Genomic DNA, 26,841 nt, shown 5'->3' with positions numbered 1-26,841 from the left:
TCTGAAAATGTCAAAAAATTGGGTTTGAACATTTTCCAGAGTTTGCCTTTTTAAATAGAACACAGCAGGAGGTTGTTCAGGCCAGATGTGTTCACAACAACAGGAGAATATCTGGGTGAGGTTCATTTGCTTTCTTGCATACAGCAGTTCTGGAAATTTTCAGGAACATTTCTGGAGTTCAGTACATGTCCGAAAACAGCTTTTGGATCCTACTGAAAGTTAAAGTCTTTAAAATAACTTCAAGCATACAGTGTGGTTTTAAAAAAACGTGTTGAATGATTAAGTAACCCTGCAGGGCTCTGTAGTGTTTAGCCAATGTTACTTAAATGGTGCATTTATAGGAATCTACTTTAAATGGATAAATACAAATCCAGGGCTAAAGTGATTATGCAGCAAAGCAGCAGCAGCGTCGTCCATGTTCATGGTGGAAAATGAACACGCACCCACTGCAATGGTGTGACTCATTAATGTTGTTTTAATAGCTTTTAGATGACAATGGAAGTTCCTTGGCACAGAGAACCTGCTTTGGATACGAACATAATACTTGTCAGTATGAGCGATTCATTATTGCGTTTTTATGGGATTTTTTGAAAAAAAAGAAACCTTTAACAAAAGCTTTAGTTTTTTTAAATCAATAAACTTTTAATTGCCTCCAGAAAGTTTAGTTTTGTTCTATTTTAGTCATTGTTTCTCAATCCTGTAACACGACACAGCATGTCTCCTGCACATTTGAGCATTTATAACCAAACCTAGGGTTATTTATCCCCAAAAGATAATTAGCCACTTCACATTTTTATTTAAACTTAATTTCACTCTTCTGCTGTAAAACTGACAGTGTTTCCCTGACAGTTTCCAGTGTTCTCCTATTAAATCAGCTGATGGGCCATATGCCTCCACATTTGAGGCAGATCTATCACGTTTGCAGTAAAACAGTAAAAGTACCATACATTTCTTGTTTTCATGTCATTTGGAGGTCTAAATCATTTCCCGAGCAGCAGAGGACAGAGGCCACTTTCTACGAAGTTTTTTTTTCTTCTTTAAATTTCATGTAGCTGTGGGAAACAATTTCAAAACAAATCGTACAAGGGCCGAAAACAGCCGAGATACAGTAATCCTTGTTCAGGTTCCCGCTGCAAACAAGGAGAGGACTGTTGTAAAAATATGCAGCTAAGATGGGAGGATTCATAGTATTCATATCAACTGATCTCAAACGTCTCTTTGAAGAAGCAAACAGTGGGTGTCATTTGTTTTTAAATATGAAGATTAGAATTAGACTCTTCAGGTATATGTTAGATCGAGTAATGTTGGAGTAAAAGGGGGAAAAGCTGATGCCCATCTGAGTTCAACAAGGTTTTCCTCCATTGACGTCTCCCAGAAACACAATAGCAAAGTGTTTTCTTATTTTTTGGGGGGATTTAGATTTGGTCATATTTGAGAAAAACCTCCCCACACATCAAATGAGCTGCGTCTAATCTCAAGATCTGAAACAATCGCACAGACAATGGGATCTTGAAAGTTTTACTGTTGGTGCGGCGACGATGTGGAGGAGCACACAAAGTCCGCAGAAGTTGTGATGAATGGGCAGTCTGTGCTCGCAGCGGTCACACATTGAGCTCCATTTTTAGTATGAGCATGTGTATGTGTGTGTACACTTTTATAGATATGGTAGTTATTGCTGGGGTGGTGGTTAGGATTAGGTTTATGTTGGGGTTAGATATTTAGTTGTGACGGTTAATGTTAAAGTTGTTGATGGGTCAGAGGCTTGTCAGGACCAGGGGACCTCATGGGGACCAAAGCCGGGTCCTAATGAGGCTAAACATAATTTCTTAGGTTGTTGTTAAGGTTAGGGGTTAGATATGAATTGTGGGTAAGTTAAGATTATGGTTAGGCATGATTTGGCAATGGTTAAGGTTTTGCTGTCCACAATTAATTAGTGCAGAGTCCTATAAGGAAAGCTGTGTTGATCTGTATGTGTGTGTGTCTGTGTGTGTGGGAAACGTGCACAGTAAAAATGAGCGCTTTGATGATAGATGGAGCAGACTGTAAATATTTCTTTCCCACGATTAATCATCTACACTCCATCCCGCAGCCTGAATATGAACAGTCTCTCCATCCTGCCCGACTCTCTCCCTCTCTGTCCTCCATGCTTCCTCCCGCTTCTTTCACTTCTTTCTCTGCCCTCCTTTTTTCAATTTCTTTGATGATAATCCCACTCTTTTTTTTTTTGCTCTGTTTTCACCCTCCCATGTCTCTTGCTGTGTTCATTTCTCTTTCTAAAATACTTCCTGCGTCTCAATTCTCTCAGTATTGTTCTGTGTGTGTGTGTGTGTGTGTGTGTGTGTGTGTGTGTGTGTGTGTGTGTGTGTGTGTGTGTGTGTGTGTGTGTGTGTGTGTGTGTGTGTGTGTGTGTGTGTGTGTGTGTGTGTGTGTGTGTGTGTGTGTGTGTGTGTGTGTGTGTGTGTACACACAGTACCAGGAGAGTGTGGGAACTCAGCTGTGTGTTTTATTTTGGTAGGTGAGTCGGTGTGTGGGAACATAGACACGTCTTTATTCTCTAGGTGCTGACTGTTTTTCCTCTATCATTTGAGTGTGTGTGTGGGAACTGTTTACTAGAAATTCTCTTCCTGTTTTTATGTTGACAAACCTACAGACAGACAGATTCCTATCTGCCGCCCTGTCTCCTCTTTTATGACTGTGTGTGTGTGTGTGTGTGTGTGTGTCTTTATTCTCTGTCGAGTCTTTCAGGTACAAATTAATACATAAGGTGTGTTTATGTACAGCTGTGTGTGTGTGTGGCATAAAGAAAAGAATGAAAGGGGGGGGAGAAAAAACAATAAATGTGAGACAAACTGAGAGAAACCAATCTTTCCTCAGTCTGAACAAACCCCACAACAGGAAGTCCTCTGTGAATGACACCGCCATATTAGGAGCCAGGAAGCGAAGGTGATGGAGTCTCTGTGGTGACAGGGTTCCCAAGACCTGGTCACCATGGCGACAGAGGGTCAAGCCCTGTTTATGGCCGTCTCACGAAGGAACGCATGGGTCAACAGGAACATGGCCTGTAAAGAGTGACGTTTAGAGGGTGTGCTGTTGGTGTGACGCTGCGTTGCCACTTTAATGTCCCAGGGCAGTTCAAAGTCAGTGTGTTTAATTAATAGCATCTCCACTTCCTTCCAGAAATGAACCCAATGTTTCCTGATTCGAACGCTGTCATGTTGCGCCAATTTTGTCATTGTGAGCCAGAGTCTGTGGAGTAGTAATTGGGGGATGGAGCAGTAGTATCGAGGTCCCGCTGATACACTCACTCTACCAATCATGACGTTTTGCCCTGTTTTTACAGCATCGAATAACTAAAGAAAACCAAACTTACCAGAAAGACTAGCACCAGAACATACTTCAGTTTGATAAGAACCACATATTTTTGTGTGATGTGCAGTTTGACATTTTAGTTTTACGTAAAAAAAAAAATTCTCATGTGTCTTAAATTACGGTTCAATTAAACTGTTGCCTGTTCTGCCTGCTAAGTCAGCATGTTGCAATATGTTATTATGCAATTACAAACTTTATTATAACAAAAGTTCCCAAAGGACGAAGCTGCACCTCTGATTCCTCGTTGAAAGATTTGCCGAATCTTGTTATTTCTTCTCTTACTATAAAACAGGTTTTACAGATGCAGTGTGTTTACATAGCACACATGATAGACAGGTCATAGACACGCCCACTCTGTGAATCCCCTGGACAGTGACAGACTCTATGGCCTCAGTTGGACGGTTCACACACTTTGCACCGTGGGAGCTGTTAACTTATTTGTGTGGGATTGCGAGAGACAACGTGTTCGGGAGGCTCATCATTTTCAAAACTACCATAATGTTTTACTCAGTCTGCTAAGAAAAATGAGGTTAAGAATCTCCGAAAATGTAGGACAATAGGAACAAGCCAAACCAGCCCGCCGCAGCCTGCAGCTACGTCACAGTGAAAAGCGTTCCAATCCGATTGTTTTGCTTGAAGGTTTTTACTTTGGACTCCAAAAGACGCTAATAAGCCCAAAATACTCCACTTCGTCTCAGCGTCATGCTTCTGCAGAAATCTGTGCCTGCTGAGCAGTTATTTTTATTTTTTTGTTGGTTTGAGGGTCAATAAGACAAAGACATGTTGTAAAATAACCCACAAAGTGCTGATATCCTTATTACTTCCAACAAGGAGGTTATGTTTTCACCCCCGTCCATTGGTTTGTTTGTGAGCAAGATTATGCAAAATGTTTTAAGCAGATTTCCACAAAACATCGTGGAGGAAAGGGACACGGGCCAAGAAAGAACCCATTACATTTAGCTATGGATCTGGACAAAAGGATTCCTCCGTGTTGGACTCTCAGAATCTGATTTAGGGAAAATAAATTGCTTAAACTGCGACTTACTATGTTTTTTCTTCACGCAATTCAATAATAATATTCCTTGGAAGTCATGTTGTTGACTTACTGTCAGAGAAACATGTGATCCATCAACAGCAGTGGAAAAAAAATGATTGCAGCAGCTTGAATCATTCAAGGTCCTCCTGTATTTACCTACCAAATGAACTTTATGTCTCCTGTGTTTTTCTGGTTGGATCAATTGAGGTGTTCATGCCACATCTCATCAGATAAAATTCTTCAGCCACTCAGCAGGTGAACCATCCGGACAAACTGGTTCACACCCTAAACCGTGTGTGTCAACGCGTCTGTGCAGAAGTTTGAAGTACAGACGAGCTCTATAAATCACGGCTTTCATATCGATGCTTGCGTCACTATAGCCTGTTCTGAGAAATTTGAAAAGTGCATTTTGAATTTAACACAGTCTGATGTGCTCTCAGTTAAATTAGCTGCCATCCCTCTCTCTGTGGTCACTGAGTAATGGAACCTCAGTGTCATCTTCCTCGAATGAATCTACATTTCTGCTGTGTCTCGTCCTTTGAGACACCGCAGATTTAATAAACAGTATCATCGAGTGCAGCAAGCTCACAAAATCCCTCCTGTGTGTCTGTATACAGTCTTTGAGCAATAAGGTAAACCTGTGTTTTGAATAAGTCTCTCATACAATCATATGCGCACACACATGGAAATACACCCCGGCCAAGCTTAAGGTTTAATTAAACAAAAATAAAATGCATAATAAGCTCTTGTAGGGTTAAAGTTTTTTTTTCAAGTTAATTCCAGGAAGTGTTAATGGACACTTAAGACTTTTTCTTTTACTTGTGTGGGGTTTCGGATGACTCCATTAACCTCATGGAGTGGGAGCGACTCCGTAAGTGGACATTAAAGTGTCTGTGTCTCTTCCGATCTTTGTCTCTTTAGAGGAAGGCTGGTGTGGCAGCCAAAAGGCAATCGATGTATTTTCAGTGTGCGGCACTAAGTGACAGTTTGACAGCAGGACGACGATGAAGTTCTGATTTAATTATGCGACTTTCAGCTGACTTCACTTAGCAGAGAGAAAGTCTGCCCTCTTCCTCCTCCTCCTCCTCCTCCTCCTCAGCAGCTCATTCAAGTCACCGCTCTGCGTGCACGTCTGTGTCTGTAGGGGCGTTGTCTGTTGTTGTTTTGTTGATATGGCATTGAAAATGATATGGCATTGAAAATTAATGGGTGTGTGGTGACTAGGTGTTGACATATTTCGTTATGATTGATGTTATTATCGTGTCAACACAGTGTGAGATCGGACAGAAACTTTGATTATTCTCATTGTGAGTGGTTTAATTGTGAGTTTAAATCCAATGGGTAAGACCAATGTGTGTCCATGTTTATAATGTTCATTTTTTAAATATACTGTAAAACAGGTTCATTCTAGTATTGGCTTTTGGTGATTGTGAATACGATTAAACATTTAAAGAGTCCAAATGAAAAATGAGTCTAGATTGGCAGATTAGTTTGCAGATTTTGAAAACAAATGTGCTGCAGTGCCACCAATTTGTTATTCTATTCACGATGTCCTCAAAACCACTGTTTGGTGCTGCAGGCTGACTCACAGCTTAAATAACGACAGGATGATTCAACCCCACCACTGGCTTTGTGTTAGAAGCACATGTTAGTCCTTGAAGGTACAAAGAAAATACTGGGCTCTGATTGGCTGACACCACTTACTTCAAACCAGACCAACCTGAAGATTTCTGTTTATATGTGCTTCACTCAAACATAAAAGGGATTTATATAATGCATTTATTTTAATGCATAATCAAATATACCTTATAGTTATAGCAGCTTTGATATTTGGACATTGTAAAATCTGTCAAAATACGTCACTTTTCTCAGTATTTCATCGTTGCTTCTCTCATTTATCGTCTTGCGTCATGTGAATCCTCTTTTCTTTTCTTTTTTTTCTCTCAAGGCCAAATAACAAAAACAATCATATTAGTTGGTTAGTTAGTTATGAGATAAGATTAATAAGATTACACATTATTTTCAGAATGCGCTTCTGAAATTTGTCTTGCTTCCCAAGATAGACACTGTTTTACATAAATGACAAAAAACATAGAAAGTATTGTAAACTTGTTGTGAAACAGATATTGAGATATTGTGTGGTTTGCTCACATCGCAAGCTGATAAAGGAAAAGACAAATTGTTATTCTTCACAAATACAGTGTGATCTCAGATCATGATGTTTGTGCATATAGCAAATTAACATCTAATGTTCCTGTTTGTATAAATACTTATTAAAATAGTGTGTCCCTTGTCCTGACTGACACTTTTATGAGGGGTTGTTGATGGAGTGTATGTGTGTGTGAGATGGGTTTACAAGATGTTATCTAACATGATTTAAAGGTATTGAAAGCATGTGTTGTGTACAGTGTGTGTTTCCATTATGTGGCTGCATACTGTGTGTGTGTCTGTTTACTTATCAGTTATTCCCCCTGACCTTGAAGTCTAATCTGAGACCCTGTCATGCAGCGTGTGTTTGCAGTCCTCAGCTGCGGCAGTGGAAAGGTCAGGAACCAAAATAATTAGACATGGGTTCAGTAACGAGGACACATGAAGTACAGTATATTTCTTCCTCCTCCATCAGCCAGCATCACTTGAAGTTGTGTTGCTGCGGCTTTCTGGAGCCTGGTGAAGTTTATTTATGAGCCAGTTGAGGTTTTTCGACACAAGCAACACAAAGATGTGCATTTCATCCATTTGCGGACTCTCAGATTCTCTCTGTGTCCGTTACTCACAAAAGTCTGAGAAACTCGATCACTCTTCTGCTCATTTTCTCTGCATTAACCCGCACACAGGAGCCGGTGTAGCCGCCCTTTGTGTGATAATCCAGGGTGAACACTCACACACACACACTCTCAATAGACCCCGGCTAAATCCTCGTGTTGTGTACGGTTGCCGTGGCTTTCTTCCGTTCTCTCTTTGTGTGGGTTTTAACTGAGCCGCAGGTCAACTCTTAGGTAACTGAGGTGACAGCACAAACACATATTGATGTGTACCTCACCTGTGACGGCAGCAACACTGGGACCACGTGTAGCTCTCAAACAGAAATGTTGTTGTTTTACCATTTTATGTTATACAATGTCTACTTGTTATTAGCTGAACTTAAATGATACGTTACTTTAATAAAGTTTTCACACTGTGTAAATCCAATCCATATGTGTTTCTGTCTGTAAATCCAATTGAAAATTTGATTTCTAATCCAAAACAATCAGGAAAAAATTGTCTACTCTTACTCCTTCAATTAGGAAGTTACTTGCTCCCCCTGGTGGATTATAGAAAAATCTCATGGTCAAACATCAGTTGTTTACAGGTTGTCTTTAAAAATCTCTCTCTGAAAATCATAAAAACAACTCAACTTGAATATCCCTTCACTCTTCACAGTCTAATACTCCTGTCCCTCCTCCGTCTGTGTGTCTCCAGGTCTTCCAGAGCAGTACTACAGCCTGACGTGGTTCCTCAGTCCCGTCCTTGGCCTCATGTTCACCCCTCTGATCGGCTCGGCCAGCGACCGCTGCACTCTGCGATGGGGCAGGAGGAGACCGTTCATCCTGGCTCTCTGTATCGGCACGCTGATCGGAGTGGCTCTGTTTCTGAATGGATCGCTGATAGGTGAGTGTGTGTCAGTGTGGACACATAACAGTGTCTGTGTGTGTGTTTTAATTTTTTTTTAAAACATTTCTATAGTACATTTTTTATCAATGATTACTCTAACACTTATTTTCCAAATTAACCTTTTCTTAATTCACCACTATTGTCTATAAAAGATCTGATAAACCATCCATAACGTCACAAATCCTCACATTTCCATCCTTACACATTTTGATTTTCTAATCCCCTAAAGATCACAGCTGCAGTTTACACAACAAACCCACTATGTTCATTCCACTTATGTTGATGTTGAATATTGGCCTGAAACTACATGAGTTCACTTTGTGCCATCTGCCGAACGCTGTTATCTAAACCACCGGAGAGTTTGATGAACCCGGAGGGAAACTCTGTCGCTTCACTCAGCATGCGCTCAGCCCACAGAGGAAATAAAGCATCAGTTGTGAAAAGCTTGAGTGTCGTGTCCTTGCAGTGATGTCATCCTCGGTTATTGCATCACTCAAATGTCATGACAAGGTCGTATCCATCCAATCCAATCAAACCAATTGATTTAGCTGTCAATCAAACCACAAAGATATTGATCTCGGGCCAAAGTTGTCAACGTAGCTCCGGATTTGTAATTCGCCATATGTTGTGATTGTATACGTGTGAACATACACGCACGTATGAAAGGAGACAGTGGTGTGAATGTTGTGAATTATGTTTGAGTTAAGGCATCAAATACATTCTTCAGTCGCTTTTCTTTTTCATTACTGAACCTTCTGCTGCAAATCTTATTTATCACGCTTGTTACTTAGAACTTAGGAAGTAGAGCAGGCCCTTGAATGTCCTCCAGTGCATTTTGGGGATCTCGATGTACGGAGAATTTAGCCCCCTTGCAGAAGCTGTAGGTTGGGTTGAGATACGTCCCTTTGCTGCACATCATTCTTCCCCAGTCTCTTCTCCTTTCCCACCTAAATTCTGTCCTATCAATAAGTTCATAGTGCCCAAATATATCTCTTAAAGAGAGTATTGTCCTCAATCTCGGAATCCATTCATCTCTGCTGATTTTAGCTGTTGCCCACATGTACAGGCTCCATATTCAAATATGAACCACGTGCACAACAACAGCAGACCGAGTAGAATGGAACAAAGTGAAGTCAAATATCAGAGAAGTTATAAATAACAAGAACAAAAGTGTGAACTGTTTTCTTTCAGCAGATTCCATTCAGCTCCATTCAGTTCTGTTCTGATCTACCTCCTTTCTTCTGCCCAGAGGTTGGCACTCGTGCTAGGGCACCAGGGAGTCTGTGTGAGTGTGTGTGTGTGTGTGTGTGTGTGTGTTTGTGAGAGAGAGGGTGACCTATGACCTGCACCTGTTTGAGAGGTTGATATTGGAGAATAAACGAGGGAAAGTGTACATTTCCACAATTGTTTGTTTATTTATATATGTATGAATGTGTGTGAACAACACAGTGCTACATGAGAAAACTGTAGTAACCTGTGCGTGTGCGTTTGTGTGTTGATATGGGAACACAGGACCAGGCAGTTCACAGGGAAATGCTTCCTGTTTGCTTCCCCCTCTCCCACCAATCACAATTCACTTCCTGTCTGTCTGCCTGGCTAGTGTGTAGTATGACTCCTCCATTGTCCCATACACGCACGCACGCACGCACGCACACACACACACACACACACACAGTACACACTTTGTCTTCTATGAATGTTTTTGTCCCTAACGTTAATGGATTTGAGTTTGTGAAGTCATGCTGCGTCACACTGCTTCTAATATTTCTCTCTCTCAGAAACACACACACACACACACACACACACACGCACACACACACACACGCACTGTCCCGTGTCTCTTTTTTCTATTCTCATACATTCACACATTATCTCACTCAGACACACAGAGCAGCTCGAGGCTCAGACCAGGTCACTGATGTAAAGACACACACAACGTCACACACATCACGCAGAGCAGTATGGAAAATGTGCAGTGACCCGTTTGTGTGTGTTGCACAGCAGTTGTAACAAATCAGCTATTGATCATGCGCTGACCAGCGTTGCATTACAACACAAGAAAACATCCACTTAAATACTGTTATTGTTGTATTGGTGTTGTAGTTACCATTCATTTCATTTCACTTCTTTTATATTCATTCATTTTATTTTGACATTTGTTATTCTAAGACTCATACTGTTGTTTTATTTTATCACTTATATTCTATTTATAGTCTGATTTGTTCTTGTGTGATCTAGTATCTAAACAAGTGAATTGCCCCGTCTGTAAAGAATAAAAGCAGTAAATTTCATTGAACTGACGTTGTTTGATTCAGCCTCCACTGTTAAAACACATTTAAATATTTTTCTCCATCAGGTCTGTCACTAGGTGACGAGCAGGGAAAACAACCGATCGGCATTGTTCTCACCGTGCTGGGAGTCGTGGTGTTGGACTTTTGTGCAGACGCCACGGAGGGACCAATCAGGGCGTATTTGCTAGATGTGGCAGACACAGACGAACAAGACATGGCGCTCAACATCCACGCTGCCTCAGCAGGTACGGCGGACATCCGACACACGAATTCACTCAGCGAGATGGAAACGAGAAACACACTAAAGAATATGAGAACAGACTCTCATTCTGCTCATGTTGCCTCCATCTGCTTCTGAACCTCTTCCTCCGACCATGTGTACAGGTCTTGGCGGCGCAGTCGGCTACGCTCTCGGAGGTTTAGACTGGACGCACACCTTCCTCGGATCAATCTTCAAGTCTCAAGAGCAGATCCTGTTCGTCTTCGCCGCCATCCTCTTCTCAGTCTCTGTGGTGTTGCATCTCTTCAGCATCGAGGAGCAGCAGTACTCCCCCCAACACGACAGGCTGGATCAGGTACTGTCAAATTCCATTTTTTAAATGACAAAATAAGCAAGACCTCTGTTTTCCATTACGTCTCAGAACACGCTCCTCTCGCTGTTTTCTCACCAGGAGAGCCCAGATCCCAACAAAAAGCAACTTTCGTCCAATGGCAAGGCAGCAATTCTTGGTCCCAAGTTGGAAATGATAGGAGAGAATGAAACGATGGACAGCTACGACCTTTACGACCCCTATGAAGATGACATGTCAGATCGGGGAGATAGTGAGATGGACTTTTTAGAGGTGGAGCTTGTAAGAAGTAAGTAAAGATGGGGATATCTGCTCCTGTGTTTTCAAGGTTTCCTTCCTGATGTCAAGCAGCTTTTTACACAGTTGATTTTTACAGTGGCTCATTTGAGGGAAATTCCTTTTCAGGCCACTTTGATACGTCAAAAACATAACAGGCTAAAAAAAAAGGACAAAATCCTCTCTTCTAAACTGAGTCCTCTCCTCCTCTGTCTTCAGGTAAAAGTGACAGTGTTCTCGCCATGGCTGACGGCGACCACCTGGACCATGATGCAATGTTCTTGTGCCACCTAGAGCCGTCCATCTTCACCGACCGCCTTTCGCCCTATCAAGGCTCGCCACCTACGAACTCCTCCTTCTTCAACGCCAATCACAGCACTCCCCCGCCGCGGTTTACCAACATCAGACGCAGCAGCAGCACAGGAAGCCAGGAACCGCTCCAGCCCCAAACCACCAACAACAACCACCAAACAAACGCTCTCACACCCAGGATTTCCCGCCTCTCGGCTTTCTTGCAAGAAATGGAGAACGACGACGGACAGGAGGCGCTGCTCAACAACCAGCTCAATGAGCAGCGGACGCTGAACGGTCGGCTGTTAGCCGGTGTAACCAATGCTGATAGATTTAACACCAACAGCCTGAGCTCTATAGGGCAGGCCCACCGTGCTGGAATGGTCAAAGGTTTGTATCTTAATGAAATATTATTTTCTAGAATATATACAATTATGACAAAATATAATTTATAATGTGTCTCTTATTCCAGCCGCCAGTACCGGAGCTCCCATGAGGCAATCGCGTCACCGCCATATCTTCTACCGCCAGCCGTCCTGCACCTTCTCCTACTATGGCCGAGTAGGGAGCCACCGTTACCGCTACCGCCGGGCCAACGCCGCTTCTCTCATCAAGCCGTCTCGCAGCATGAACGACCTGTACGAGGTGGAGACCAGACACAGGAGGAGGAGTCGACAGAGGAACAGACACAGAAGCGGAAACACCAACTCCTCCAGCGGAGACACAGAGAGCGAAGAGGGCGAGGTGAGGAGCGGACGGAGGGATTTACAAGTCGAGTGATAAACTGTGACACGATTCATATTACGGCTGCTACTCCTGATGTACTGGTAGGAAAGCAGTGCAGTTTTGGTAGTATATTGTAGAGTAATTCTCCCCCCCTATCCCTTTCAGGTTGAGACCACCGTGCGACTGCTGTGGCTCTCCATGCTGAAGATGCCTCCGGAGCTGCTGCGACTCTGCGCCTGTCACCTGCTCACCTGGTTCTCCATCATCGCCGAGGCCGTCTTCTTCACCGACTTCATGGGACAAGTCATCTACCACGGAGATCCCACCGTACGAGCACGAGCAGCTAAACACACAGACAGAAATAGATAATATGCATATGTGATTTCAGAAGATTACCAGATTACATTACATAATCTCATAATATTAATATTAACCATATAATCCGTAGTTAGATGTATGGAAAGTGTTTAAAAGACTTGAACATAAGCATGAGAACATAAATCAGAATAAACATCTTATAATCTGTAAACATGTTGGTGTCTAAAAGAAGAAGCAGTTTACTTTAGTTTTAGTTTTATTAAAGAAGTGGATGAAGTTCACTCCTGCATTGATCTCACATAGAAACCGTCCCTGTTTTTCTCTCTCAGGCTCCTGCCAACTCTACTTTGCTGGAAAACTATCACAGAGGAGTTCAGATGGGATGTTGGGGACTCGTTATATACGCCATGACTGCTGCCACATGCTCAGGTAACAACACAACTGTCACATCATCACATCATCTTAAATTGCCCTGGAAGAATAACACATCTGAACTTTAAACTTCTCTTCCAGCTCTCCTTCAGAAATACCTTGACAACTTTGACCTGAGCATTAAGGTCATCTACATCCTGGGGACACTTGCATTCTCCATAGGTGAGAACCACAGTACTTTGATAGATACTTAATACATGTGAGCAGCTAATAAGTAACTTTGGAATTGATCTGTTTTTTGTTTTTCTTCATAGGAACTGCTGTCATGGCAATCTTCCCTAATGTGTATGTCTCCATGGTGATGATCAGTACCATGGGCATCATCTCCATGAGTATCTCCTACTGTCCGTACGCTCTGTTAGGACAGTATCACGAAATGAAACAGGTACAGAGGATGTTAGTTCTAAATCTAAAGTTAACTCTGTGGTTCAAAGGATGATTCAGGAGGTATTTTAGGTTGTTCCTAAGAATAATAAAAAAAATATTGCAGAACACCAGACTTATAATTCAATCTTTATTTTAAACAAACTTTTACTGTTGTTCTCTTTTTAATTTATGACTTATGAACAGTTGAGTAATAAGTGTAATATGGCAGCTTTTCAAGATGGAGATTTTTTGTAAATTTTCTGTGATTCTGTATTTCAAATATATTCAACTCTAAAAGATTTAAGTGACATTCATGAAGTACATCTTCCTCTGTCTCCTGCAGTACATCCAGCACAGTCCTGGAAACTCCCGGAGAGGCTTTGGCATTGACTGTGCCATCTTATCGTGCCAGGTGTGTTTTCAAGAAATCTATCTACCTGCTTGTTTTTACACAGTATGTTCTATGTGTTTGCTAAAAAGTTTGTTGTATGATCCTAATGTGACTTTCACAGGTGTACATCAGTCAGATCATGGTGGCCTCCGGTCTCGGTGCTGTGGTGGAAGCTGTTGGCAGCGTCCGTGTTATTCCCCTGGTGGCCTCTGGGGGCTCCCTCCTTGGATTCTTCACTGCGTGCTTTTTGGTCATTTACCCGTCGCCAAACAGCGGGTGAGAAAAAAAACACTTGGTCTTATTTGTTACATCTTATATGTCATTACATGAGCAGTTCAACACATTTAGAAATAAGCTGCTTTATGTTTCCTAAAATGTTGAACTATTCCTTTAACTCCTTGATTTTAATTGTGATCCTCAGCGGTGGGGACTCGGCCAAAGCTTCGGAAAAACGGGCCTTGAAAAAGCCGGAAAATCCCAACAGCACGGCCGTAGCCGTGGTGAAAGAGAAACCCAGCTTCCTGAAACTCAATAAGGAGGGAAAGGCCACGACCACCACCACTTCCTGTCACACGGAAAACGAGTCTGCCCTGTGATTGGCTGGCTAAATTCAACAGAGACTTTGCTGCAAACACAACTAAATTCATTTTAATCATCAATGCTGTTGGAAAAGACGAAAGGATTTACCCTCCAATCTCGCTGTTCTGGAGTTTACAGACCTCTGGAGGAGAGAGGGGGGCAGTCGGGAAAAACAGATATCCAGAAGACCAGCGTCATACCAGACCAACTTACCCAAAAAAAAAAAAAATCATTCTGGTCCCAGTGCTGTTTTAGCTGTCTCCGAAAAACCTTTAATTTAAACCTCACATCGCCCAGAAGTCAGTCATTCACTGGTCATGGTTTTAAAGCAACACTATGTAACTTTTACTGAGCAGCAGCGCCCTCTGCAGCCACAAGTGGTGAATACATCTGTAAAGCAAAGAAAAATTAGCTCAGTCCCACTTGCTGAACTAAAACATGGCAGAAAGGTGTTTATTCCTCACGATTCTCGCTCCCCGAACAAGAAGCGCTGTCACTGTTACAAGCTCCAAAGTCGTTTTTGGAAAGTTGTCTCGTTGAATATCGAAGATTGATCGGAGATTTAATTGAACTTGCTGGGCCGGATTCCAGTTTAAGTTAAGTTTAAGCTGCAACGATCATCTAGAAGAGAATGTACTCACTCACCAAAGTTACATACAGTGATGAGGCGTTCAGGATGCGGCGTGAGAATGAAAGAGGCACCATTGACCCTTTTTTAGAAATCAGAGTTCCATCTAAATGATTCTTGAGCTGTTATCTTAGAGTAAAGTTGTTGCATAGTGTTGCTCTAAGTTGAGGTCTTCTCTGTCTCTCAGGGCCTCTAGGAGGTGCTACTGAGCAGCCGCCTGGACAGGAAACTTCAGGGGATTCTCATTCATACAAACTCTCACATGCACATAAACACCTCTTCATCTGAATCAGATGAACACCTGAATAATGAATGCTGTTGATGAACATTAGTCTTCGAAAGCTGCAATCATTAAAAAAATATTGTTCTTCCTCGCTGTGGAATCGGATCGATGGAATCTTTGCTTCGTCATGTGGATGCTCATCGACGAGAGAGTGTGTGCGTGCGGACTTGGCGTCACCAAAGTGAACACACTCGGTTTTGCGGGACCTTAACAGCACTCAGCGACAGTAGCTTTAAGACTCTAGAGACTCTTAGAAGTGGCATTTCTGAAACTGAGAGCCCGAAGCCTGTTTCAACAGGGGAAATAATTGATCTGGAGCCCCCACGTTGATTGCAGGTGATCTGTTTTGCCCTCCGTCACACGGCAGAGGTGCTCACATCTTAAATTCAGCTTTCACTCCGGGGCAAAGGTGAATATTTACGAGGCTCTGCTGACAAGTGTGCAGTTGCCCGTTAATGCTGAGAGTTAGGAACAAGAATAAAAAGACTGCTGATGTGTATTGAGTGAAATTCCAGGAGAGAAAGAGCAGAAAGATGCAATATGTGCAGCAAACAGGGGCATTACAATCCAAAATACTATTTTCATGATTTATTGAGGACTCAGAGAAAATAACGATGATGCTTCTGTTCATTTTGAATAATCAGACTAACCTACATGCTGCATGTCGGAGGAGCGGAGGAGAGACGAACCAAACAGCACAGGAGAAGAGAAGAGATGTGTGGAGCTTCTCTCTCCTTTTATTTTGCTTAATTATTTTTTAGAAAATGCTCTTAACACAATGTTTGTCACCAACTGCACATTAGCTGAGCCATTGTCGATAAAAGTGTTGTAGCGTTTAGTTGTTTGCGATCCTTTCTGAGACTTTTTGGGCTGTTGGATTTGTTTCCTGACGCTCCTCTTTTCCAGTGGATCCAGTGACTCAACCAGTAATGACCAGTGTCTGCAATGGGACACAAGCGTATTAGAACGGATCCTGGTTCCTGAAAAGAAAAATCAGGTTTCTGGGGCCCATGTGATGTAAGAGAGAGAGAGAGAGAGAGAAAAAGAGATGTTACTTGAGCCTCTATGGAGAATTGTGGTTCTGCTACAGGAGCCTTGGTTCCATTTTAACAGGCCAAATATGATCAGTACAGTGAAGCAGTAATTGGTAGATAAGTTGCTAATGACTTACATGTTGCATGTTAAAATCCAACAGAGGGATTAGAAACCAGATTAGAGGAGGATTAAAGACATTTATTCACTTCAAAAAAATGTCTGCTTTATGGTAAATATGAAGCTACAGTCAGCGGCTGGTTCATTTAGCTGGCTCTGTCCAATGATCATAAACACTTACTTTGTTTTTGTGAATGTTGAATAAACAACATTTTTGTTTTATTGAATGTAGATCAATAAGCTTTTGAGGTGCTGGTAGGCTGTTTGTTTGTTTTTTACCTCTGGACAGAGCCAGTTTAAGAGTTTCCCCCTGTTTCTAGACTAAAGGCTAAGCTAAGCTATCAGGCTGCTGGTTTTAGCTTCCTATTTATCGTAGACACTTTAAATTTTCAAACTTCAGAAAATGAAAATCGTCTTAACTTTGCGTTGATTCAAAATAAGCCAGTGAGGCAGATTTATCTTTTTTGAGTGACCCTAAAAACCCAATAATTTAGTTAAATGACAAAGCTGTTTTTTACTTCACTTACTGGCAAAATCGAACTTCGCCTCCATAAAAACAGCTAAATTTACCACAAAAATAATAAAATTTACCCTAAATGAGGAACATTTATTTCCTGAGCCAAACAGCTTCAGTAAAATTCACTGAAGATGGTTCTGATCCATTTTGTATAATGGAGTATTAGGGCCAATTAAAGGGGAAACAAATCTGTTGTAATTCGTCAAGAATTCAAGGATAGTAGAACGTCTGCATGTGCTGTTTAAGGGGGGAAATCAGAGATGCGATGATGGATGAGGACGTAAAACTGCCGAGTTTAGTTTAACTTTGACCTTGTAAACATCAGTGCAGAGGGGTGAGACCGAATAGAGAGAATACATGCAATAATCTCATAATTGTACTGTGTAAACCCTTGAGGTTAAATGACCTTAATCTTTTGAATGTTTCATTCGCTCACGATGCTGGACGTGTAAAAGTAAACTTGACGTTAGGAGGCGAAAAGAAAGATTTTATTTGTTTTCTGACAAATCAAGTGGTTTGTTGCAATATAGGCCTTAGTTAATCAGCCGGGTGTTGGCCAGCGTGAGGTGTTTTTTTGCGGACGGAGCAGGGTTGTTGGTTCCAGGTGTTTTTCCTGCTTCTGTCAGGGGGAAAGGCCGTGGATCTGGGTCAGTTTTTCCTTTCAGCTCAATCAGCTGAAACATGCAAATGGAAAGGAATCGAGATGTAAATTGCTGTGGGTTCATTTAACGATGAAAGGATGTTTTATTTGAGCGTGTATTCCAGATTTTAGTGCAGAAGTTTTTTGGTTTTAGGAGAGAGTTTACTGATTGTTGTTATTTTTTTCGCACTCGGGTGGATGCTGTTACAGAGTTTTTCGCACGAACTAGATTCCTTCCATAATTTCAGGTACATTCACTCAGTCCCAGAGCAGAGTGGAGAGGAGGAGCAAGATTTTTGCTTCCCAGGTCGACACTGCTCTTGCTGTAGTTCTGGGACGATGTCAAAGAGACGAGGGGGTGCAGGTGCTGTGGGTTTTCCACAGCTTCTGGAACCACTAGGGCAATAAAACATTCTGTATTAAAACACACCAAAAAAACGGACACACAACTTCAGTTTATGGAAAAACATGAAGATAAAAAAAACAACAACTTTGGGTTTGGGAGGTTTGCATGTGACAACAGCGATAATGCATGTGTGGAACACCAAAGTATGACTCTGTACAACTCACTCGATCTCTTTACTTATTGTCCTCATAGGTCAGGGATGTATTTTCTAATGCATGGCTGGATGTTTGTGTCTTTTTTTTAAAAACTTAAATGTGTTTAAAGAAAAACAAAAAGCCCAACATGTACTCTTTTAGCTGAAGCATTGTGCTTGGTGTGGGTTAGTACACTTTTAACAAGCATGTGACTTTTTACAGTTTTGCACATTTATGAGTGAAGTTTCCGGCGAGACGTGTGTGACGCTCCTTGTTAAAAGTGTTGGCGAGAAACTCCAAGCCGTGAATACTTGAAGTGCAACTCGAGCGTTTCAGTTCCAATGCAGTGGAAAGTTTTTAGATTTTTCCTTTTCTTTCTCGGAGGGGGTGTTGCTCTTAATATCCCAAGCCTTCTTATTGTTGACTCTGGAATGTTCAGGCAGCGCGGCCGCCCGCTCGGCCTGCTGGGAGGTTGAGTTCTTACCTTTTGATTCCATCTGGTGACTTAAATTTTTTCTCTTTTTTTTCCGAAAAAAAAGTCAATGAATGTGAGTTGATTTCAGTGGAAATCACTTTTAGTTTTGATGTTTGACGAGCCGGGGGGGTCTGACATTGCACAGAACTTGCACATAATAAGTTTAAAAAAAACAAAAAAACAGTAGAATTGTGTTGTATAAGAGAGAAAAAAATAACTGTGGATATTTATTTTTTTGTTTTTGAGTTTTCCTATCTATAAAGGACACTTTTCACTATAGTTTCCAAAAGGGTAAAGTAAAACTTATTCTATTTACTGTTACAGGAGATGGTTTAGAAGTGGACGGAGAAATGTGTGTTTGTTTGCACTTGTGAGCGGTCGTGTCACGGTTGCTCACGTGAAGCAAAAACCAAGGATGTGTTTAAAATGTCATCTCTGTGTTTGTACTTTGGTTCTTGTTCTCTGTTCGTTGCAATCACCTGGTTTACACTTAACTCTGGAATCAACGGCTGCAATACCAGAGGTTACTTACGAGTCTGTCGTCTCTGTTCTGGTGTTTTAACTCAACTAGGAAACGTGTTTTTTGTTTTTGTATCTGTTCTTTAAACTTCAGGCAGGGTCACACACTCGCACGCACACACGCAAGAGTTTGGCCTTTGCACTTTTTTCAGTGGCAGCCATGTTGGCTCCACCGTCCTGATCACTGAACGAATGTGACGCTGTTTTCTTATTTCCAGCCAGCAGCTGTCCAGTGGCAGCAGCATGGCGGCCACGCAGTTAGTCCGACCTGGTCGAAGTGTGTGTGTGTGTGTGTGTGTGTGTGTGTGTGTGTGTGTGTGTGTGTGTGTGTGTGTGTGTGTGTGTGTGTGTGTGTGTGTGTGTGTGTGTGTGTGTGTGTGTGTGTGTGTGTGTGTGTGTGTGTGTGTGTGTGTGTGTGTGACTCTGCCTCCAGTAAACTGTGTTAACGATGGAGGAGAGAAATGCCTAAATACTTCTGATCTTCACTGAGATTAAATCAAGAAAAATACTTAAAGAATGGGAAAGCAAGTATGCGCAGTGTACTATATATAATATGCCTTGTTATTTGAGAAAAAAAGATGTAAATATACATATTTCTCTTTAGTTTCTTCTTTTTTGCTGCTATGAAAAAGATGATTATTTTTGTTAGTAGTTTTGTTTTCTATATAAAGACTGTATATATATACATATATATCTCTCTGTGTTCTGTAAATATGCTTGAGCCTTCATATGTAGGACTCTGGATGAACACTGTATGAAACTCACCTTAAATCTGTTCAGAAGTTAAACAACAACGACTCATTTCATTATTTAACCTTTTTCAATCTCACCATCAGTTAAACAAAAAATGAAGAGCACAACGACACCACACGACAAAAGAAAACAAGACTTAAGACGAGATAGAAACTTCTTTCTTTTAGTTAGTGAATCATTTCCTGTGGGTAGAAAAGTGAGTTTTGTGTCTGCGTCATCAGACTGTTGTCAGCTGGAGATCAAATCCCGAGTGTGTGCAGGAAACTCAAATTATGATTACGACCTTCACTTATATTCCTATTTTATTGAGTTGTGTGTTTTACCAGTTCATGCAGGAAATAGATCAAATACACACGTCATTTAGAAGACAAACTATTTCTGTTATAATTAATCCTAAAAAGATGTATTTTAAAATGTAACTGTATTTAGAAACAATATGCATATAATGTAAAATCAAAAGTTTCATGAATTCAGAAGGTTAGACATTTTTTTTCAATTTACTACAAGTGAAGGTAATTAATAATAACTTCCCCTAATGGTATACATTTGAATTGCATTACAAATACAGTTTGCCGGTTTCACTTGGTAGATTGTTGTTATGTAAAATATGAGCAGGAATGACTCATTTATACAAATTTGGTAACAGAGAAGAGAAAGCATCCTCAGCTACTTCAGACAGAGCAAGAAGAAAAATAACAAAAGTTTTTATTTTTTCAGATGTCATGGTCACAAAATCTTCATTGGGTCTGAAGAACATTTTCTTTTGTGTTTAAGTTTTGCAAGTAAAAAATAAATTCTTATTAAGAGAACAATTAAACAACACTGTTGACCAAAATGAGAATTCTTAACTTTATTAGGGCCTTTTTGTGTGTTTCCTGACACACAAACTAATGATTCAAGAGCCATGAATTATTTTATACACTCAAAAAGATCATTTTCTTGTGGTAAATTCGCTTTAATACACAAATCTAAGTCAAGATGTTTTTTTTTCCAGTTTGCTTCTTAAGAAAACTTTAGAAACAAATCACATAAAAGAAATGAACAGTCAGCTGTGAGTGGATCAGCACTTAACAACACGTCTCCATGTCTGTGGTGCAATAACCTGCTGCTCTGCACTTTCAGGACCCGTTTTCTCCTTTTTTTTTCCCATGTCGAAACATCTTAACTCAGCATCCCGAGAGCAGATGACTGACTTCCCATGATGCCGCGTGGCCAGACCGCGGAGAGAAGAGATGGAGATCAAAAAACTTTGTTCATGCAGAATCAGATTTCTGTCTCGCACACAGGGTCACAGCCTCCCTCTCTTTCCTTACATAGAAACCAGAGGAGGAACCTGAAACTGTGTGTGTGTGTCTGTGTGTGATGCACTTGTGCAGCGGTATAAACTTACAGACCCACAGCATTACGCTAAACGAACTGTAATGACCTGTTAGCACTCTGGGGGGATTAAAGGGAGACGCCACTCGATTTAATGACTGACGCCTGCTGCCAGTGACACTTCTCCTGAACAGCTCTTATCTGGTTTATCACCAGTAAAAATAAACCATGTCCACAATGAGACCTTTCTAATAGATTCACCACATATTATTTTAAATAATTAGCTCCAAGCTTGTGTTCTCACCTCTGTCCGTTCGTTTGTTTGTGAGCAGCATAACACAAAAACTACAGAACCGATTTTTATGAAACTTGGTGGGATGATGTTGTGAGGTGGGGCATTTTTTGATAATTTAACCCATTTTCAAGGGGATAATTCATTCTGGATGAAAGAGATCAGGCATATTCAGGGGACTGATTTCTACAAGTATGTGCAATTTGCTGCACATTCAAATAAAAACTTTAGATCCAGCAGATTTAAATGTGGTTTCAATGTGGTCAGCTTTTTTTCCGCCTTTGTATTGTAACAAATAGGCTTAAAAACCTGTATTGATTTAGGAGGGAATCAGCTGTTTATATGTATCTTCTTTAAGATAAAACTTTAAGGGGACAGGAGATATGAGCTCCAGCTGAAGTTTTACTATAAGTTTTGTTTTAGATTAAATTCTGAGAAGACAGCTGAAACTGTGAAGTGATAAAATTATAAAATGAATCCTCCTTAAATGGTCTGATTATCGTGTGGTTTGTTCATTACAGCTGCTCCTGCTGCTGTGGTGAAACACTGACCTCTGCTGGAGTGAATCCAACTCACTCTGAGGATTGAGTGATTTTATTCAGGAATTGATGCCATGGTAAAAAGAAACGGAGTACTTTTAAAAGATGAGAATACATTTATGTCCAGAGGTTTTAGAGACAAAGGGATTTTTACATAGAAAAACGTAAAGAAAAACAGCATATTCAAGAAACGATTAGGAAGCTAAACAAGCAGTATTGAGGATATAGTTGATGTTTAATAGAATTGACATGACGTGTTATTTTTCAGTCCTTTCCCATGAAACAAAAAATAATAAAATAGCACTCATTTAGCTTGCCATAATAAAACATATGACTCTATAGAAAGCAGTTTATGTGCGTCCTGTTGACAGATTGTTCCAGATGACGTGGTGCAGCTTTAGCTACAGTCAATATCTCCCAAATTATTGGGAGCTTTTATTAACACTTTTATTTCAAACAGAGACAAAAATTTGGCATAAAAAGTGACAAAACCTGCGAACTCCTAAACTTCTGCAGTCTCCTCAGTTGTCGCTATATCCAGGAGTTTTTTGGGCCACGGTGAAAAAAGGGACCTGAGGGGCCCCGGATCAAACCACCCCATCCAAGGTCCCCAGACAGACCTAAACTCAAGGAAGGTGTGTGTGTGTGTGCTCTTGTACAGCTATCGTTGTGAGGACCAGTTTGAGTCTACAACCAACGGAGTGAGGACATTTTCGGAAAGTGAGGACATTTTGTCCGGTCCTCATTTTGTGACCCCCCCCCCTTTAATGGGCTGTCAGAGGTCAGAGGGATGCAAAGGTGAAAACATGGAGAGATAGAGGGATGAAGATGGATGGAGGGGTGCCCCCACTGAAGTGTTGTTTTGTTCATCTTAAAGATAAATTTGTGTTTGAGTTTCCACTGTCTCTCTGGACTCTTCCATCCACAGGTATCGGGGGGTTCCACCGGTCTAATCAGACTGGTCCACGCTGGCTGCAGAAAGGGGCCTGCTGGTGAGGGTGAGAGTGGCCACACTGTGAGCTATCGCCAGCACCGCCCCTGAACATTTATTCACCGAGTTCCTCTCCCCTTCTCCCCCGCCACCACTCGTCTGCCCGGCCTCCCCCTCTGTCCCTCCCCTCCTCCTCGTCCTCCACACTCTCTTGAAGCTGTCTGTCACAAAGCAGTAAACCACTGGATCCAGGCAGCTGTTGAGACTGCTCAGGGTCACCGTGATGTGATAGGCCAGCACGTGCCCTGCCCCCTGGCCCAGCCCCTTCCCACCATCTCTGACCCAGAAGTAAACCAGCACCTGGCGGACGTGAAAGGGCGTGAAGCACACGGTGAAAACCACGAGGACCGCGGCCAAAAGCCTTACGGCACGGGCCCTCCTCACCCTGCTCTGCTGCGGCATCAGGCCGTGGCTGGAGGTGAGGAAACAGGCGACGCGCAGGGTGAAGACCACCACAGTGAGGAGAGGGAGGGCGAACTCCAGTATGGTGAGGTAGAAGAGGGCGGGGAGGAGCATGCAGGAGGAGCTGAACCCCAATGCCGTGGTCTGGAGAGAGGAGGAGAGATGACCACATATGAAGTTTAAGAGAGTTTCTTCTGCTTTTCTTGTTGGCCGACCGTGTTTATACATGTGTTTGAAAAATGAAAGCTGTTTTCAGACATGACCTTAGTAGAACGTCCACAGAAAGTCCAGTACATGTCTGAAAGCAGCTTCAGTGTGTTGTAGTTGTCATCACCTGAAAAGAGTAGGTGACCACCACTGCTATGAACCACACTGCGGCGCTGACACACCTGGCCGCCCCTGTGGTCCTCCATCGATGGAGGGTTCCGGACGAGTGGACAACAGCGAGGTATCGATCTACACAGATACTGAGAAAACAAAGGAAGTGCAGTCACAGAGAAAAGAAGAAGGTAAACATTTTTTAAAGGCTGCGTAGTGACGTGACCCACCCACCTGGTCAGAAACAGGATGCTGCAGTACATGTTGACGAAGTAGCTGAAGGTGTGGATGTAGGAGCAAGCCAGGCAGCTCCCTCCGCTGTGATACAGGGCTATGCGAGCGGGCAGTGACAGCGCCACCAGCAGGTCGGCTACGGCCAAGTTCATAGTGTAAACCACAGAGGCTGAGGAGTGGGTGGAGGCCCCGCAGAAGACGTAGAGAGCCAAAGAGTTGAGCGCAACACCGACCACCAGCATGAGACAGTTACACACCTGCAGCAGAGGGATAGACTCTCAGTGCTCCAACACTAAAGTCATGTGAGTATGTGAAGGTGTGGTGCCTTGCTCAAGAGCAGTTTGAGGTCATTTAACACATTTCTTTAGCCTTTCAATATGTTGATATTGACTAAAATAAACCTTTATCCAAAACCAATCCCAATCAATGAATCCAAAAAGGTTTCTGCAGAATACATGTGGTGTTGTTGTATCTCACCATAAGAGAGACCCACACGGCGTAGAAGTCTTGGTACAGCTGCAGATCCAGGTGACCTAACCTGTGCAAGTGTGGCGCCCCCCACCGCTGCTTCCAGGCGCTGCAGTTAGTCAGGTCTGGAGTCAGGAGGGGCTCGGGGGAGCTGATGTTGTCAGGAAGACTCTCCATTGGTTAAAGAGGATGAATGTCAGGGTTCTGAGAAACGAAGAAGAGAAATATGCATCATCAATGATATTTTTCGTTTAGTGCAAAACTATTTGAAATTCAACCTGCTTTAGACTGGAACGATTGTTTCATCGTATAAAATTGTGCACACAGAGACAGAAATAGAGGAGATAACGTCATCACAAAGTGTGATATGAAAAGTAAAGTAAAGTACTACAAATACACAGTATATGAGAGTATTGTTGGTAAATTACTCTATATGGTTGTGGAGGAAACATAGTCATGTAAAGTAGCTTTTGTACTGGGAGGTTAAATTTAGTGTAACTGCTTCTATTTGAACTCTCATAATATTTGCTGGAGTCAGCCGTGGATATTCAATTATAAACTGCTAAACTGCTAAAATCCAAAGTGATGGGGAGAGCTCTGTCGGGTTTAAAACAACCCAAGGCTCTGAGCCAAGGGAGAAGACACACACACACACACACACACACACACACACACACACACACACACACACACACACACACACACACTCACAATCACATTAAAAACTCCTCTGGATGAAAGTGCTTAACACCCAGAGAAGTTACTCCGGAGACTCATCCTATAAACAACGTTTTGTCGCACTGCAGCGACGACTGAATTCATCTTCATATGCTCTGAAAGGATGTGACAGTTTCCACAAAGTTAAGTGCACGACCTTGTGTGTTACTTTAAACACAGAGTTTGTTATTAATATGAACCATGTCAGTGTTTGCTGCTATTTAACACGTTGCTGTTACATTTTGTGTTGAAAACAAGACGCACATTCGTCTTGTATGAAACACAAGAATTTGATGTATGGTTAACGTCCAGTTTAGATAAATGGAGCCTTTAAAATCCTAAAACTTTTCTGAACTGGACACTTAGGTGAAATACTTTTTCTCACTGAAAGCCAAAGTAATTTCACCTGAATCATTTTAAAGAATGACTTGTCAGAATCCCTGGTTAGAGCCACAAATCTCCTTTCTTTCCTTATAAATACCAAAGACAGATGACTTCCTATTTGAACGTCCTGCTGAGGAAGATGTTTTCCACATAAAACTTGACCAAGGGCCTGAATTAAAGACAGAGAATTACCTGCACTCTGCAAACTTACCAAGTATGATTTTACTCTAGTCTTTTAAACATGTACAAAACAGACAAAGAGCAGTTTATAAATCTTGTTTTGTCTTTTTGTGCAGATTATTCTTTCCCACCTTGGAGCGGGTTTTCAGGTATTAATTAGTATTAACGTTTTATTTGGACATTATTTAATGTCAAGGCTGTTTGACAATTTATGGCAGAAGCTAACAGGGATTCAATAAAATAAACAAACCTGCAAAGAATTTGAGTATATAAGTGTTCCTCCGTGTAATTGCCTGGATTTGCATTGGGATCATAATAACCATCAAACTATAGTTTCCTTCCAGATAAACCTTTTCTCAGTACATGACAACATTTTTTGGCAGAACAGTGAAATTCTCTCAATTTTAAAAGAATAAAAAGCTCCTGTTTTCCTGTAACTTCGCATAAAAATATCAGTGAATACATGAGAGTGATGTTTAGTTTGTGGTTATTAAATACGAGATAAAATTCATGACATTATGATCTAAGCTTGTCTGAAAACATTTACCGACAAAACAAAGCTGAAACAAGGAAACTAAACATGTTGAAAATGTCTCTGAAACATACCTGGTGAAGACGGGGGGGAAAGTGAAAAAGAACCACACTGGATGTCTTAAAGTTTTGATGTTTATGTCCAGATATTAAAGTTTGAATCTGAGGTGTTTCCCTTTTGTTTCTTCTTTTCTTCCCGTGTCTTCGTTCTGTCGTCGGTCAGCAGACGGACAGGACAGCGAGGACAGAGTTAGGATGTGAACCAGTCATGGAAAAGACCATTTCTCCAGCAGAGTAAAGCAGCTGAACCTCCTCCTCTTTATCCTCATGTCACATGTTGTGTAGAAAATGTTTCTCTTTTTCCTATTTCTCATCTCTCCTCTGCTTTCTTGTCTTTCTTCACTTCACAATACCTAAATTTCCATTCTCGCTCTCATCATCCCCGCTTACTGGTGAGTTGTTTGATATATGAAATAGTGATTAGGAAAAGATAAGAGGAAGGGAAACAGAAAAACTTAATGTAATTCCTGAAAAACAAGATTTCTGGCACAATAGCATTAATCACAGGGAATTAACCACTGAATAAACTTAAGAACATAAGATATCGTGCAAAAATGGTGGAAAGGGATCAGAAACAAAACAGGGAAGGGACTACAACACTCTATT

The 26,841-nt window shown here is 41.6% G+C and overlaps 2 protein-coding genes across 5 annotated transcripts in view; one reads left to right on the top strand and one right to left on the bottom strand.

Annotated features, from left to right (window-relative positions):
* Window positions 1-14,697, top strand: part of LOC117770868 (solute carrier family 45 member 4) — a 45,087-nt gene extending 30,390 nt beyond the window's left edge. For 3 of the 4 annotated variants that reach the window (XM_034600649.1, XM_034600648.1, XM_034600650.1), the window contains 13 exons: window positions 7,865-8,053; window positions 10,413-10,592; window positions 10,732-10,922; window positions 11,019-11,205; window positions 11,412-11,873; window positions 11,956-12,227; window positions 12,375-12,536; window positions 12,857-12,956; window positions 13,041-13,121; window positions 13,214-13,344; window positions 13,669-13,737; window positions 13,838-13,992; window positions 14,138-14,510. In XM_034600649.1, coding sequence (XP_034456540.1) covers window positions 7,865-8,053; window positions 10,413-10,592; window positions 10,732-10,922; window positions 11,019-11,205; window positions 11,412-11,873; window positions 11,956-12,227; window positions 12,375-12,536; window positions 12,857-12,956; window positions 13,041-13,121; window positions 13,214-13,344; window positions 13,669-13,737; window positions 13,838-13,992; window positions 14,138-14,312 — 2,354 coding nt within the window. In that variant the 3' untranslated portion in view covers window positions 14,313-14,510. Of the gene's footprint in view, window positions 1-7,864; window positions 8,054-10,412; window positions 10,593-10,731; window positions 10,923-11,018; window positions 11,206-11,411; window positions 11,874-11,955; window positions 12,228-12,374; window positions 12,537-12,856; window positions 12,957-13,040; window positions 13,122-13,213; window positions 13,345-13,668; window positions 13,738-13,837; window positions 13,993-14,137 lie in introns of all 4 variants that reach the window. The other variant, XM_034600651.1, reaches the window with a different exon arrangement.
* An 8,202-nt stretch (window positions 14,698-22,899) lies between these two features.
* On the bottom strand, window positions 22,900-26,324 carry LOC117770673 (G-protein coupled receptor 20; the record flags this gene model as incomplete). Its single annotated transcript, XM_034600326.1, has 5 exons — window positions 22,900-23,487; window positions 23,678-23,810; window positions 23,896-24,152; window positions 24,373-24,504; window positions 26,289-26,324. Coding segments are annotated over 5 exons (1,146 nt in total), but the record flags the coding sequence as incomplete, so codon positions are not given.
* Window positions 26,325-26,841: the final 517 nt, after the last annotated feature.

This window comes from Hippoglossus hippoglossus, chromosome 11, assembly GCF_009819705.1.
Source record: "Hippoglossus hippoglossus isolate fHipHip1 chromosome 11, fHipHip1.pri, whole genome shotgun sequence".
In the NCBI taxonomy this organism is placed as follows: domain Eukaryota; kingdom Metazoa; phylum Chordata; class Actinopteri; order Pleuronectiformes; family Pleuronectidae; genus Hippoglossus; species Hippoglossus hippoglossus.
The sequence above is the reverse complement of the archived record's forward strand: the minus strand, read 5'-3'. Positions and strand labels throughout refer to the sequence as shown.